This window comes from Fomitopsis serialis, assembly GCF_022376445.1.
Source record: "Fomitopsis serialis strain Sig1Antser10 chromosome Unknown B0H18scaffold_90, whole genome shotgun sequence".
NCBI lineage: Eukaryota > Fungi > Basidiomycota > Agaricomycetes > Polyporales > Fomitopsidaceae > Fomitopsis > Fomitopsis serialis.
In genome coordinates, this window is record NW_025955050.1 from 27,347 (window position 1) to 41,667 (window position 14,321).

At 59.2% G+C, this 14,321-nt stretch overlaps 3 protein-coding genes across 3 annotated transcripts; all 3 read right to left on the minus strand.

The window, feature by feature from the left end:
* Positions 1–6,324: 6,324 nt before the first annotated feature.
* On the minus strand, positions 6,325–7,565 carry B0H18DRAFT_1123074 (uncharacterized protein; the record flags this gene model as incomplete). Its single annotated transcript, XM_048034635.1, has 6 exons — positions 6,325–6,454; positions 6,506–6,630; positions 6,684–6,910; positions 6,964–6,981; positions 7,041–7,281; positions 7,335–7,565. The coding sequence occupies 6 exons, from the start codon at positions 7,563–7,565 to the stop codon at positions 6,325–6,327; spliced, it is 972 nt and encodes a 323-aa protein (XP_047888862.1).
* Positions 7,566–8,099: 534 nt separating this feature from the next.
* B0H18DRAFT_1123075 (uncharacterized protein) lies at positions 8,100–9,496 on the minus strand (the record flags this gene model as incomplete). Its single annotated transcript, XM_048034636.1, has 3 exons — positions 8,100–8,527; positions 8,583–8,924; positions 9,058–9,496. 3 exons carry the CDS (start codon positions 9,494–9,496, stop codon positions 8,100–8,102), a joined length of 1,209 nt encoding a protein of 402 aa, XP_047888863.1.
* Positions 9,497–13,680: 4,184 nt separating this feature from the next.
* Positions 13,681–13,982, minus strand: B0H18DRAFT_1123077 (uncharacterized protein; the record flags this gene model as incomplete). The annotated part of the gene is made up of 2 exons (XM_048034637.1): positions 13,681–13,698; positions 13,752–13,982. 2 exons carry the CDS (start codon positions 13,980–13,982, stop codon positions 13,681–13,683), a joined length of 249 nt encoding a protein of 82 aa, XP_047888864.1.
* Between the last annotated feature and the right edge of the window lie 339 nt (positions 13,983–14,321).

Below are 14,321 nucleotides of genomic sequence, written 5' to 3' on the forward strand. Positions count from 1 at the left end.
GTACACGGCCGGGAAGTGGTAACTGCCCGTCACCTCTGTACAATGATGAGTATACGTCGACTCGCCCTACAAACATACATCGCACTCACCGCCGTTCTCGTTGAGGAAGTCTGAAATGCATGTCAGCAAAGTGCTCAAATAATAGGTGATCACGCGCGATCACCCTGCGAATGGTACATGACTGGCACTCAAAACATGGGTTTTAGGTGATCGCGCGCTATAGCGCGCGATCACCAAAATCACCCTATTTACGACCCACGGGATGTGTTGAAACATGCCATTTTAGGTGATCGTGCGCTATAGCGCGCGATCACCTAAAACCCGTGTTTTCTGACACCAGCGGGTGCGCGCACCCCGCACAAGGGTGCGCAGTGCCTAAAATAGCACGATTTAGGTGATCGCGCGCTATAGCGCGCGATCACCTATTTTGACCCTTTTGAACAGACTTACTGATGCGTTCCGTGCCGGCGAAGTAGGCCATCCCTATACATACGCGCAGGATCTGCGAGATCACATACTGGTGGTACGGTGTGGGTTTCGCAAAGATCGGGATGGACTTGCCCGGCAGTTCCAGTATCTCCAGTTCCAGTAAGAAGGACAGGGCGATACGACGGCTTCACAGTGCAGCACGCGCAGGTTGGCATCAGCAACCTGGACAAGGAGAGGTTCGTTTTCTAACATGCCAGGCAGTGGATAGATGCCGAGAAAACGCAACAGGGCGATCTGGTAGGGCCGTGTCAGCGTATCCTCGTCCAGCTCGGCTCCCGCAAGGCAGTGATCAAGGAACCCGATGACGTCGACGGCCATGGCCTGTGCGCTCTGGTAGACGTGCGCGCGCTCGTCGACCTTTGCACGCTTGCTCTCCCGCGCCCGTTTCGGACTCACCATCGGAGACGTCAGCCTCCGCTTGCTCCTCTGGTTCAGCGGCGGGGGTGACTGCGTCTGCCGGCCTGCCAACCCAAGATGCGAAGCCAGCATGCTGTGGGTCACCGTCGCGCCGTTGTCGACCTCTTCTTCCTCCTCTACTACCACCGGGAGCTCGTCGTCCACCTGCATCGCATCGTCGTCGCCGCCGTCAGTCAAGGCTTGGGGCACCTCTCTTCCTCCTGCTCGTCGTCGTGGGTGCGCGCACCCTTGGTCGCCTTCTTCTCGACATCCTCATCGTCGTCTGTGGGCTCCCACTCGGTGTGCGTTAGATGCCCTTCGTCCACGAGCATCTGGAGCAGCGACTGCACGACATCCTTGTTACGCGTGCTAGAAGGCTGGTCACGCACATGCTTGACGAGGGCAGGCAGCAAGGCCTCGACTCTCTCGTTCATGCGCGACTGGACCTCATGGTCCATGTCTTCTATGTACGCCAGAGGACGCTTGAGAACCTGCTTGAACAAATCTTGGCGGGTCGCATACTGTTTCGTCAGCCGCCGCGTGACCCGGTCCTTGTCAGCGTCCGGTTGGATGTCAACATCGAACCCCAGCGCCGTCATCAGCACATCCTCGACGTCTTCCATCGTCGTCGTGAGTGGCGGATCCTGATCCATCGCCGCCGAAACGTCGGCCCAGAACGGGTAATACGCGAGCGGGTCAACCGTGCCTGGCCGATCGCTGGTGGTAGGAAGCGGTGTCCATGCGTACATCTGATCTTTGCGGTCGTCTTCCTCGTCATCGCTTTGATCATCCCGTCGAACACGCTTGGGGTTCGCCCGCTCCGTCATACGATGCCGCAAAAACTCGCTCGTCTGGGGGTGCGCGCACACGTCAGTGTTGCACACAACATTAATAATTATAAGCAACGTACGTTCCACAGGTGAAGCATCGTCCCCTTCGCCATCTGGTCAAGCGACTCGCCCATCTTCTTGCCCTTGACGGCACCGTCCGTGGAGTCGCTGTACTGGAACGCAGGCAGCTTGCGGAGCGACTCGAGTATCCTCGCGATCTGCGTGTTGTGATGCGAGACCGCGGTGGCCATCGCAGAAGCCTTCCCAGCCCGTCCTGTTGCAGGTGCGGCCACCGCACCTGGTGCTGGCACCGGCGCGTTCAAGGTGAACGGCGACGACGATGGGCCGGCGACCGCGTTTGCCTGCTGCTGCTGCTGCTGCTGTGGTTGACGACCTTGTCCAGGTGCAGGGATTTTGCCCGCGAACGCACGCTGCAATTCAGAGTTTGCAATGAGACTCGCAGCGTTCTGCTCCGTGGTCGACGGTTCGCCCTTGGTGAACCACTCCGGGTCCGCGTGCGCACCGGTCCCATCCTCTGACGGCTTCCACGATTTGTCCGGCCTCACAATGTCCCACCACTCGTGGACCGGAATGACCTTGAAGCGGCACAGGAGGGCTGCGTACCTCGCTCGGCCCTGAGCAATTCCCAGTGTCCACCAGCTACCTCCGCGCCCGTACATCAGCAGGACTGCCGCCGTCTCCACCGTCGCTGCAGCGAGGACAGGGACGAGCGAGCGAGCACCAACCTTGACTGTGGTGTTTGCACCCTCGACGACTGGCAGCGCAGTGCGCATGAGTGCGCGCATGCCGAGCATGTCTAGCGAGAGACCGGACAGGTGCTGGAGTGCATCGCTCCGTTGATTGACAATCGCGTTCGACAGAGACTTGGTGTTCTGCGTGCACGCCTGGATGTGCTTGGCCATGTCAAAGTCCGGGAACAACTCGTTCAGCGCAGACTCCTTCATCATGCTCACCGCCTCTGCCGTGCGCTCAGCGGGGTTGCCCTTGCTCTTCTCCGAGTACACAATGAACGCCTCTCTGATCGTCTTCTTCGAGTGTCTGCGGAAGTTGTTGACGGCCGCTACTTCCGTCGACGCTTCGTGCAGCAGTGCGACAAACGTGTGTCGATCGCGAACCATTCTCGCGCGAGCTGCAGGCAAATAACTCAGCCTCGAGATGCACCATCCACAAGTTCAACTCACCTCCCACTGCACACTGTCCGGACGGTCCCAGTCGCCTGCGCCAGACTTGAGATCTTTGTAGTTGCCAACACTATAGAGCGCGCAGACGGTCGCATCCACGGTGATGTCGTGAGTGGTTATGCCCGTGCCGGTGCCGGCGCCGCTGGTCCCACAGAAGGACCGATGATACATGAGCGGCTCGAACATCCACGCAAGCTATAAAAGAAAAGTAAGCACACATATAGGGGTGCGCGCAGGTCACGCAGCAGTGTGCGCGCACTCACCCTCTCCCATCCCCGCTCGTACAATGAGCATTGTTCCCGGACCATCCGCATCGGCGTCGCGGTCAGCAACGGCAGAGCAGGGATAAACTCCATGTCGCCCTTGATGTACGTCCAGCCGTAGTACAAGAACGTGATGCGCCCCATGACATAGTCCAGGTGCGACAGGCGCCGCTGCTGCGTGCTGCGTGGCCCCTCGTTGTCGTTGTCGTCGTCGTCGGCACCAGGGACGGATGACCCCATCATGAGTTGGATCTGCGCCACCAGCGCGTTACCGTACTCGGCCATCGTGTCAAAAGCCTGCCTCGAGCGCACGCCCAAAACATTTGAACTGGAAAGAACATCAAGCGCCGCACGGTCGACAGTCCTGAGCATGCCATCTGTCCAAAGGCCAGGACAGGGCTTCGCACCCCCTGTGTGAAACTCGCGTTTCAACGCCGTGTACTTTCGTGAGATGATCGACGGTATGGTCCCATCGGGTTCTTCCAACAGATCCAGGTTCGTCTGCGCCTGGAGAAACTCCTGGGCCCGCTCGGTGTCGCCGTTCGTCTTCATCTCCAAGTATCTGTGACGTGCGCGCCGGGCCTCATCGTACCGCGAACATATCGACTCCACATCCTGCGTGGTGGAGAACGAAGCCTTTGAGCTGACGATGTCCATCAGCCAGCGCATGCGCCGCAGATTGAATACAATGACCTGCGCGCACCATCATGAACAACCGACAGCCGAGCGTGACAATGAATACACTCACCCCGCCGGCCGGCTTCAGGATCTTCATCCATGTCTGGTGGCTGAAAAAGTCAGTGTCGTAATAATACTGTACCTTTCTCTCCTCTTTCATTTCGCCAATGATCGGTGTCAGCGACATGAGGAAGTCGCACACCGGCGTGACGTAGAACATGTTCGTGTGCATCGTTTTGATGTGACTGCCAGTGGCAGCAGTGCCCTTCGTTGTCGTCGTCGCCGTGCCTAAGCGTAGCTCCTTCACCACGGATCCGCGGCGGGCCAAGTAGTCGGGGAGGCGGCCATCACGCTTCAACTTGAACAGCTCACGGAAGTGCGTCCGCAAGAGATCCTCACTGGTCTCGACCTTGTGAGCCCAGCCGATGTTCTGCGCGAGCCGTTCCGCCGCCGCACCGTTACCAAGTTTTTCTGTGTGTGTGTGTGTCAAAGTGTGAGTGGGTGTGCGCAAGGGGTGCGCGCACACACTTACCCATGATGGATACTCTTGCCAGCCAGCACCCCTGCCGGCGAAGCCGATCCCCTAGTCTCTGACACCGCGCTACCAGCCGATTGTACTGACCATTGCTGGGATCCATGTTCTCCAAACGCGCCTTCGCCGTCTCCAACTCGGTTACCTGTGGCTCGAGGAAGGCGATGCTCGCAGCGATGCGATGTTGTCCGGTAATGACGTACACCGGACTGGGCGAGCCGTCAGGTCGAGGCTTCAACTTCAAGAAATCGAGGTCGAGAGGAAGCATCTGGTTGTGCTTGGTTGTGAAATCGATGTCGTCCCACCTGACCGCAACTTCGATGCAGTGCCCGCACAGGAGGCTCTGGTATCCGTCATCCACGAACGACTTGCGGATCTTCTCGACGTGGTTGTCGTCGATCTTGCGGCTGTTGAACTGCTGCTGCACCACTTCGACATGGTCCTCTTGTTGCAGAGATGGGAGGGTTGCGAGCCGCGCGTAACCGTGGTACGCATCTGCGAGAGTCTTTTGATACTCTAGAAATAGTTCCTGCGTGATGTTCTGGTTCTGATCATGAGGATCAGCAATCGGCCGGCGCTGTGCATGCCGTCGCACTCGTTGTGGAACGCACCTTGTTCGTCTCCTCGTCTTCCGAACTCGCGTCCTCTGCTGGCTGTTTTCCACGAGCGCGCGTCGACGTCGATACGGGCGGTTGTGCCGTCTCTTCGGGCTCCGACAAACCATCAGCCTCAGAATCCTCAGCCGGCGCAGCCTCGACGGGCTGCTTCTTGGTCGTTTTCCTCTTTCTAGGCGGCATGTTGATCTGAGGGTGCAGGTGAGACGGGCGCTGGACAGAGAGCGGTGAAATACGTACAGTGAGGACAGGGTGCAAGTGCAAGGGGGAGAGAGGCGTCGTGTGTGCAGAGATAGGTTGAGGATGCCTCATGTTTGCCACATGGTCGGTCTTGTCACCTGATGTGCAGCGGAATAGGTGCGTACAATGTGCGCACATAAAACATGTGTGTACACTATACATACAATGATCAGCGTAGGATAAAACATGACATACGAGCCCACCTAGGAATACCAATGGTGGATGCCACACTGCACGCACCCCACCCCTACATTTAGGTGAACGTGCGCGACCGCGCGCGATCACCTGTGATAGCAGTATATGTCATCATCGAGGACATATACAGACTGTCATAGGAGACACTCGCAGATGCGTACGTCGACTGTGACTGTAGAGGCAATTTACCCTTGATTTAGGTGATCGCGCGCGGTCGCGCGCGATCACCTTATACGCCCTTTTCGTGGTTAAAATGAGGGATATAAACACACTATTTACCTGCCAAAAAGGTGATCGCGCGCGACGCGCGCGATCACCTAAATCAAGGGTTTTGAAGGGTGTGTGGGTGCACGTACCTTTGGTGGGTGCGTCAGAGGTGCGCGCACCCTACTATACTCTGAAAATAGGCTGTTTTAGGTGATCGCGCGTGGTAGCGCGCGATCACCTAAAACAGGGGGTTTCGTGGGTGTCAGATGCGTATTTGAGAGGTGCGCGCGCCCCATATACCTGTGCGGGAACACGTCTGGAGGGTGATCGCGCGATCACCTATTTGGCAGGTAAATGGGTAGGTTATCCCCTTGTTTAGACACCCACAAAGGAGGGTATAAGGTGATCGCGCGCGGTCGCGCGCGATCACCTAAATTGGGGGTTGGACTCACCTTTAACAGACTGTTCGTGAGAGGTACAGCTGTAGGGTGGACGCGCGCGACCACGCACGTCCACCCTGGGTGGGACAATCAACTATGTACAGTAGCAGTTACACACGTTTATATACAAATGCGATTTACTAGTACACTTCCACGAGCCTATACATACGTATTCCCCCTTATTCTCCACGGCGACGCTTCATACCTATGCCACAAGGTCGTTAGCGTTAGCCCGCAGTCAGTGCACGTCTGCGACCTGCCCTTGCACCTCCAGAACTTGCCGGGGTGCGGGTGCGCGCACGGTTGGAAGGTGCGCGCACCACCGTTGCACTCGCAGTGCGGCGCGAGGCAGCATGTGTGAGAGGAGACTAGAATTGATCAGCGCACCGTACGAATGCCAAGGAACAATGTGCACTCACTCCGAAGGAGCAACCCTTCTTGCGTGCACGACAAGTGACGCAGCGCGGGTCGTTTGCGACGGCCGGAACCCGGCATTCCTCATGCCGCTCTCAGTGCAGCGCTCGCACCGGTCGCGGCCGCAGTTCTGTGGTGTGCGCATCAGATAATTGTCAGCGGGCAATATACGATTGCACTTACCACGGTGTCCTGCGACTGCGGCGGGACATTGAGAGGACGTGCCCATGTGGACAGAGGGATCGGGTGTGCCATCGCGGCGGGCGCACGGCCCTTCGCCTTCCAGGCGAGGTAATCTCCGCCTGACGCTGCGCCTTCCTGCAGTCCTCGCCGGTCACACGCCCCAGTTGAGTCGTATCCTTCGGTGCGCGGATCGTCCTCGTCTTCATGATCTTGGACCGGCGTCGCAGCTGTAGAGGTGCGTGGCTCGTCAGACGACTCGTGTAAGTACGTAGACACTTACGATTGAGCCGGTCATTGCCTGAGATGGGGTGCGCGCAGTCAGACACAGGTGCGCGCACGTAGAAAAGAGACACTTACTGAGCCAGATGTCCGCGAACGGCCTCATGGCGGCCTCCTGATCCACGACCGACCACCTCTTGCCCCACCACTTGGGCTTGCGGTTGCGCCAGCCGGTTGCGAATGTTTTGAAGTCCAGGCCCTCCTGCCATGCGCCCTCCGCCGGCGCGTCCCACCACTGCCAATCGAAGCAGGTGTCGGCGAGGTGAGGGAACTTCTTCGCCATCGGTACGTAGTTCAGTTGCTTGCGCCATTTCTTCGTCTTCACATCGCAGGTCAGTCCCCCGCTCGCATCGCATGCAACAGTCCACTCACCAGGAGGTACGTCGCGACGATCTTCTCAAATACCCTGAACGACACCGGGCTGTTGTACAGCGCCCGGAGCGTCCTGTTGAAGAGCATCAAGTCCTCCTCCGTCCAGTCGTCCCATCGCGGCGGGTGGTCCGTGAAGATGAGCAAGTCCCGCTCGCTCACATGGTGCCCGGCCTCGAGGGCGACCTTGCGCAGGTATTTGCGCAGTCTCTTCATGCCCCAGGTACCGACCATTTTTGCAGGGTGCCGAGGAAGTGCAGGAGGGAGTGTAAGAAGCAGGGGCGAGAGGAAGTGCGACGAGTGTGAGTGAGAGAGGGAGATGCGCGCGAGAGTGAGCGAGCAGCCACAACGGCGTCTAAGTCTCAGCCACAGGCCACGGCGCTAAGTCGACCGACGCGACGCGCCGACCACTGGTCATCTGACCGTATGCGCCGTGAACGCTCAAGTGTTTGGCCTGCGCTCTAGGTAACAGTGCGCACATTGTTTCTTACCATGCGCGCATTGTTGATTGCCGTGCGCGCGGTGTTTATGGCCGTGCGCGCGGTGTTTTTGACCGTGCGCGCGGTGTTTTTGACCGTGCGCGATAGCATGTGGCACTCACCGAGTTTGGTGCGGGCACCTTTGTGAGACTTACCTCTGGCCGTATGAGTGTGTCCGACCGTGAGTAAGACCGTTCTGCACGCATTGCAAAGGATATACAAACATAACTACATGACTGACCATCTGAGAGCATATTACTGGGTGTTCAACATTGAGAATGCAATTTGCTTACCACTGCTGGTAAAATTCGACCTGCGCATTGAACCACGCAAGGCGTCTCGTGAGAATGTCGACGCTCTTCGAGACGTCCTCGGGTGACGGCCCACCTCCCCGGTATGTGTGGTCATTGACCCCGTTCAATGTCACACGCTCCGACTGTAGACGGAGATATACGTGCTGACAGTGAAGGGCCTGGCGCGCACGCCATACCCGTTGAGCAATGCTGTCACGGACAACACCAGGTGGCTCGGGCATCGCGACAGGCTTCTGCGACCCAGATTGCTTGTCCCAAAATTCAATCTCCTCGGGGTGCGCAAAGAGCGATGTAAGTTGCCCGATGGGGAGCGTGTATGGAGCGTCCGGAATCGCTCTATCCCTTGGGAGATCGATTTCGAGCCAGATGGGTGGCGGGCGCTCACAGCGGATATGGAGTTTCTCTGCAACTTTTCAGATAGGTCCCATAATACTAGATAGAGAGAGGGGTGCGCGCACCGTGGATCATGGGTAGTAGTGCGCGAAGATGACCGAGCCAGCGGTCAACCCAAACGTCAATTTCTTCATCGAATTCGATTTCACGATCAATGCGCAATTGCCGCTCTTGGAGAAGAAGAGCAATGTGCGCGCAGATGCGCTCAAAGAACTCGTACTCGTTTGTGCAGTTGATGTGCCCATAGGGGACAAACCACTGAGGGCATGGGTCCACAAACCGCCCGGAATAACCAACAAGTGCGTTGCGCTCTTTCGCGGCGGTATCGAGGTCAATGGCGTGTTTGGTATGATGGTCGTACAGGATCCGCTTGATCGGTGGATCCTGCCAGACTATGCCTGCATCGACTGTACCAATGTAAGGTGAGTGGCTAGTAGTACTGATGTAACAGTGGCATGGTACATGCCATAATTCTTGTCCAGGATTTCTGTGTGATGAGTCAGTATGCTGAATAGACTAATTGCGATGCAGAGAACATACTGTGCCAGTAATCAACAGTCTCCCTCACCAAGTGCATGAGACTGATAGTGGACCGCGCGATGTGCGTCCATTCATCACGATCATGAGTGTGGATGCGCAATGATTCGGGCAATGTGCGGACGCTCCAGTTCCTGTACAAGGGGGTGATGACGTTGGCCAATGCGATCATGACCGATTCGAGTCGATCAATCTCTGAGCGGACAAAGAGCATGTTCAGGGGTTGTGGGTCGGTGATCGTGCGGACGTGTATGATACGGAGCCAGTCCTTCATGTGCTCGTGCCATCTTTGATAGGTCTCATTAATGGTGAGCGGGCCATATGCTGAACCGATGGGAGTGAGTTCCTGTAGGAACTTCTCTGTGTGTTTGGGGATCAGTCGGATGAGCGCGGCAGCCTCGAGGATCACCCGAATGCGGTCAGACCATGCTGGACGGTCCATGGCGACTGGTGTGCTGCGCTAGCACTGAGTGCTGCGGGCGGGGACATGGTGGGAGAGACAACGTACCTGGCACACACTGATGGCCTGAGGATCGAAGGGAAGGGACTGGTCACGCCATCGTGCAGCCACACCAGTCACATGTGTCAAATAATATTGCACGTGACAAGGTGGACGCGCGCGGTCGTGCACGTTCACACCTTGACCATGGGTCTGGGGTGCGCGCACCATGTCATGCACGTCCAAACACCACTCACAAGGTGATCGCGCGCTATCGCGCGCGATCACCTAAATGGCATCTCTTGAGTGGACATACATGTTGCACGTCGAGAGAATAGACGCTGGCCTACATACCATTTAGGTGATCGCGCGCGATCACCTTGACCATCATTTGTGCACGCACCCCGGTCAGTCATGTCCAAACACCGATCTCAAGGTGATCGCGCGTGGTCGCGCGCGATCACCTAAATGGCACAATTTGAACTGACATGTGCAGTACAGGTCCACTTAAACAGACGCCGATATAGGTGCGTCAAGGTGATCGCGCGCGATCACCTAAATGGTATGTATACCGGGTACACAATAGTAGTGTTTAGGTGATCGCGCGCGGTCGCGCGCGATCACCTTGAGGGTACTTTGTCAAGACACCTCCAGCATAGGGTTTAGGTGATCGCGCGCGACCGCGCGCGATCACCTTGGAGGCACATTTTTGTGCACATGCACCATACACACAGGGGAGAAATGTCAACACTTTCCTTATATGGTTATGCCCATATATAGTAATTACTATATTGGGCACCATAACCCCACCCTAAGCCTGCCATGTTTATCGAAAGTCACTATAATCCAGCACCACCTCGGCACCGCGGGCGCCCCGCCCTTGGCCAACAAGAAGGAGTTCCGGGGCGTCCCCCTCAGGAACCTCCCCCCTTCCCCGACGCCAACGTCCTCGAGCCGGACAGCAACTACCAGGAACACCTGGAAGAGGCCGCTCCTGCGGGCGACGGGGCCGGCGGCGACGCGGACGCTGCGCGCGACGAGAACGCCGACGCTGCGAAGACCGCCGACGACGAGAAGACTGCCGAGGTCGAGAAGACCGTCGAGGTCGAGAAGACCGTCGAGGTCGAGAAGACCGTCGAGGGCGAGAAGACCGTCGAGGGCGAGAAGACCGGCGGGGGCGAGCAAGATCCCGACGCGGAGGGCGAGCAAGATCCCGACGCGGAGGGCGCGCAAGATCCCAACGCGCAGAAGCAGGCGGGCGGCGAGAAGAACGATGGGGCCAACGCCACGGACGTTGACAAGATCATCGTCTTCTCGTACTTCCCCTCGAACAACGAGGTTCTCAAATCGTAAGTCCTCCTTCGCCTTCTCCGCAGTATTGCTCACGTTCCTCTAGTTGTTCGACGCCTACGGCATCAAGGTCCTGTTCCTCAACGGCAAGCTCTCGGCCGCCAACCGCGCGAAGGTCGTCGAAGAGTTCAGGAAGTCCGGTGTCGACGGGCCCCGCGTGCTCGTCATGTCGTAGGTCGGCGCGACTGGCCTCAACCTGACGTGGGCGAACATCATGATCTTCATCGTGAGTATCCCCCTTATCTCCTTGTCGTCTGCTCACACCTTCTAGGACACTACGTGGTCCGCGCAGGAGGACGAGCAGGCGAAGGGGCGCATCGTGCGCATGGGCCAGCTCAAGGCCTGCTACGTCTACTACCTGGTTCTGCTCGGGAGTACTGACGTCTTCCTGCACAACCTCGCCTACGCCAAGCTGCTCATGCACGAGGCATTCGTCGAGTCCGATTTCGCCCTGCGTAAGTCGTCCTTTTCTCATCTTGTCTTATCTGACCATGCCTCCACAGAGCGAGCGCTCTCGGGCCTCATCGGCAACGTCGTCGCGGACCTCATCGACGATGAGGCCGAGGAGGTCGACGAGGAGGACGAGGAGGAGTTCGAGGACGAGCACCCCCAGGAGGAGGAGCCCACCCCAAGGCCAGCAAGTCGAAGGGCAAGGGCAAGGCCGACAGGAAGGGCAAGGGCAAGGCCGCGCCGAAGTCTGCCGCCATCGTGGAGTCCGAGGACGACGACATCGTGGAGGTCCCGGCCCGAAGAAGTCGGGCAAGAAGACTGCCACGACGGCCGCGTCCGGGGCTGCGTCGACTTCGGCGGCCTCCACGTCCCAAGTCGCCCCGCCGAAGATGACGAAGAAGGCGCAGAAAGCCGCCGCCGCCGCCGCGAAGAAGGCCGAGAAGGAGAAGGAGAAGGCCGACAAGGCGGCCGAGAAGGAGAAGGAGGCGGCGAGGAAGGCTAACCTCAACAGCTGCGCCGCCGGCAGCGCGAGGGCTATCAAGGCCGCCGAGGTGAAGGCGAAGAACGCTGCCAAGGCTTCCGCGCAGGCTGCCGCAGAGGCTCTCGAGGACGAGGTCGAGAAGATGGCCGCGATGGCCGCAACGCCGACGCCACCGTCGTCCCGCTCGCCGTCTCCGTCGACTGGCTCCGCTGCCGGCCCCGCCCCCGCCCCCCTCACACTCCCACTCCGCCGCCGCCATCGTCCTCCCGGTTTGTGTTCCCGCCCCTCCCGTCCCCTGCTCGCGTCGTCCCCCGCCCTCGCCGTTCTCGTTCCTCCCGCCGTCCTCGCCGCAGCACCACCACCCGCACTCTCCCGCCGGCCCATCGTCTCCATGGCGCCAAACCTCTACCGTCCCCCTCGCTCGGCTGCAAACCCGCCCTCCCTCGACGCTGTTGCTCAGCAGTTGCGTGAGGCGTCCCTCCACCCCGCCCCGCAGCAGGCCGCCGCCCCCGTCGTCGACAACGAGGACGCCATGGACGTGGACAACGCGCCCCTCCCGGGTGCTGGCTTCACGCAATCCAGCCCTCTCAGTAAGTCCTTACCCGTCTTCAAAACACCTTGTGCTGACTTCCTTCTAGGCACCCCCGCCGCCAGCCCCTCTGCAGGCTTCATGCAGTTCGACCAGGACGAGCAGGACGAGCACGACCAGGACGAGCACGACCAGGACGAGCACGACCTGGACGAGGCGAGGGCGCGTCTGCCGCTGGATCGTCGTCTGCTGCTGGACCGTCGAACCCGCGCAAGCGCAAGAACTCGTCCGCGCTGGATGAGCCCCCTCGTCGGACGATGCGCAAGGCCCCGATGGTCGAGCGCTTCACTTTCGCCAAGGTCAGCGGCGGAAAGGCAACCGGCAAGCCGACGACTTCTGCGCGCAACGCGAAGAGCGGCTCGAAGGGCAAGAAGGGTGGCAAAAAGTGAGGCCTTCGTCGTGTCGCGGACTCGTATATACTGTATCATCTCTCGCATCCTCATCTGTACACGTCGGACTTTGTTTTCTTTTGTTCTTGTACTACTCGTTACGCGGAATGCAATGCTTATCGTACATCAGTGTGACTTTGAATGGGTACATTGGAAAGATAAGCAGTTGTAAGTAACGACGGAGAGATAAGCAATTATAAGTAACTACGGAAAGATAAGCAATTGTAAGTAGCCACTGTTACAACGGGCAGAATCGCAGCTCTAAGCAACCAGTCACTACCCCAGCTCGGGTGAACCGGCCAGGCTGGACGGTGAATGGGTACGGTTCGTCGAATGAAAGGCCGGGCGTGCGATGTGTGCGTCCTCGACGCACAGCGCGCACGGGCAGCAACGGGCGCGCGGCACGGTGTTGTGCGTCCGCGACGCACAGCGGGCACACGCCGGACGAGGCACGTGAGGCGCGCGCATGGCCTGCGGTCCGGCGGTGCACGTGCACGGGTGCAGCTCCGCTCGCGCCGGCCGTCGCGCGGGCGTTGTGCGTCCGCGACGCACACCTGCCCGCGCGACGCCCAAGGCTCTCGGCTCCGCAGCAACCCGCGCACTTGCACCGCCGGACCGCAGGCCATGCACGGACCTCACGTGCCTCGCCCGTCGTGCGCCTGCTGTGCGTCGCGGACGCACAACGCCGCGCCGCACGCCCGTTGCTGCTCGTGCGTGCTGTGCGTCGCGGACGCACACATCGCATGCCCGGCCTTTCATTCGACGAACCGTACCCATTCACCGTCCAGCCTGGCCGGTTCACCCCACTCTCCAATCCACCCACACCAGTCCATCGCCCTGCCCGCCCGCTCTGGGAAATCTTGGGCGTCTATAGGGTTAAGCCGGCGCTTACTAGGGTTAAGCCGGCGCCAAGGCACCCTGGGTCGTCTCAATTGTCCCCATAACCCTAGGACCGCACGTCAATCCCCCAGCTCGCATCCCACAGAACAGGGTACTCACCAGCAGGTATGTCGCGACGATCATTTCAAAAACCTTGAAGGACGCCGGGCTGTTGTACAGCGCCCGGAGCATCCTGTTGAGGAGCATGAGGTCCTCCTCCGTCCAGTCGTCCCATCGCGGCGGGTGGTCCGTGAAGACAAAGACGTCGCGCTCGCTGAGACGGTGTCCGGCCTCGAGGGCGACCTTGCGCAGGTAGTTGCACACCTTTTCGATGCCCCAGGTGCCGACCATTGTTGCAGGGTGTCGAGGAAGAGCGGGGTGAGTGGTAGAAGCAGGGGGGAGAGGGAGTGCGAGTGGGAGAGGGAGATGCGCGCGAGCAAGACCGAGCAGCCACAACGGCGTCCAAGTCTCAGCCACAAGCCACGGCGCTAAGTCGACCGACGCGACGCGCCGGCCACCGGTCATCTGACCGTATGTGCCGTTAACGCTCAAGTGTTCGGCCTGCACTGTAGGTAAGGGGTGATTAAGTGTGCGCAGTGTTTATTACCGTGCGCACGGTGATTCTTACCGTGCGCGCGGCGATTCTTACCGTGCGCATAGCATGCGGTACTCACCGTGTTTGGTGCGCGC